This window comes from Manacus vitellinus, unplaced genomic scaffold (assembly GCF_001715985.3).
Source record: "Manacus vitellinus isolate BGI_N305 unplaced genomic scaffold, ASM171598v3 scaffold_63_pilon, whole genome shotgun sequence".
In the NCBI taxonomy this organism is placed as follows: Eukaryota; Metazoa; Chordata; class Aves; order Passeriformes; family Pipridae; genus Manacus; species Manacus vitellinus.
Window position 1 is genome coordinate 998,780 of NW_021940711.1, and position 869 is coordinate 999,648.

At 51.2% G+C, this 869-nt stretch overlaps 1 protein-coding gene across 1 annotated transcript in view; it reads right to left on the minus strand.

The window, feature by feature from the left end:
- CCND1 (cyclin D1) overlaps positions 1 to 556 on the minus strand; it is a 2,498-nt gene extending 1,942 nt beyond the window's left edge. Inside the window, exon 1 of the mRNA XM_029963796.1 lies at positions 74 to 556. Coding sequence (XP_029819656.1) covers positions 74 to 271 — 198 coding nt within the window. The 5' untranslated portion in view covers positions 272 to 556. The remainder of the gene's footprint in view (positions 1 to 73) is intronic.
- Between the last annotated feature and the right edge of the window lie 313 nt (positions 557 to 869).

The window sequence follows — 869 nt, forward strand, 5'->3', positions numbered from 1 at the left end:
GCAGCTCCCCGGGTTAATTCGTTTCGGTGCCGAAGCTTTGCAAAAGGGAAAAATCCCCCGAAAAGATACGAACCTCCAGCATCCAAGTGGCAACTATTTTCCTCATATATGGCAAGATTTCTTTCTGCACGCACTTGAAGTAGGAGACGGAGGGCGAGCAGGTCTCCTCCGCCTTGAGCATTGTCTGCAGCACCCTGTCATTGAGGAGGTTGGCATCCAGGTAGGCTCGTCGGATGGTCTCCACCTCGCAGCACAGCAGCTGATGTTCCATGTCTGCCTCCGTCGCCTCGAGTCAGTTCTCTGCAGCAGGACTGAGTCAGTCGCTCGCTCGCTCTCTCTCTTCCCCTTCCAGGAGTCCCTTGGATGCTGCTTCTGCTACTGCCGCTACAGCCCTCTGGAGGCTGCAAAACTTTCTAACTTCCAACAAAACTCTCCTGTATAGTCCCTGTGACGTTACTGTTGTTAAGCAGAGATCAAAGCACGAGAGAGAATGAGAAAGAGAGAGAGAGAGAGCCAAAAGCAAGGGGCAGAGCCCTAAAGCCATCCCATAGGCTTCAAGTCCTTCCCCTTTGCCTAGCTTATAGAGAGCCGGGGTTTAATGCAAATGAGACAAGGGCTCGCTTTCTTCAAGGGCAAGGGAGAGGTGGGGGAAACCCAAATTGTCTCTTCAGTGGATCATGCATAATTTTAAAAATGGAGCGAGTTCTGCACTGGGAGCCAAATGATGAATGGGGCTAAGGCCACACACAGACACCAGGGAGGGAAATACAAGGAGACTCGGTATTATTTTACGGGGGCGCCGGGGAGGGGAGCGGAGCAGTTACCAGTGCGTTGCTGTTCGTTATAAATTTATTAGTATTATTATTGCT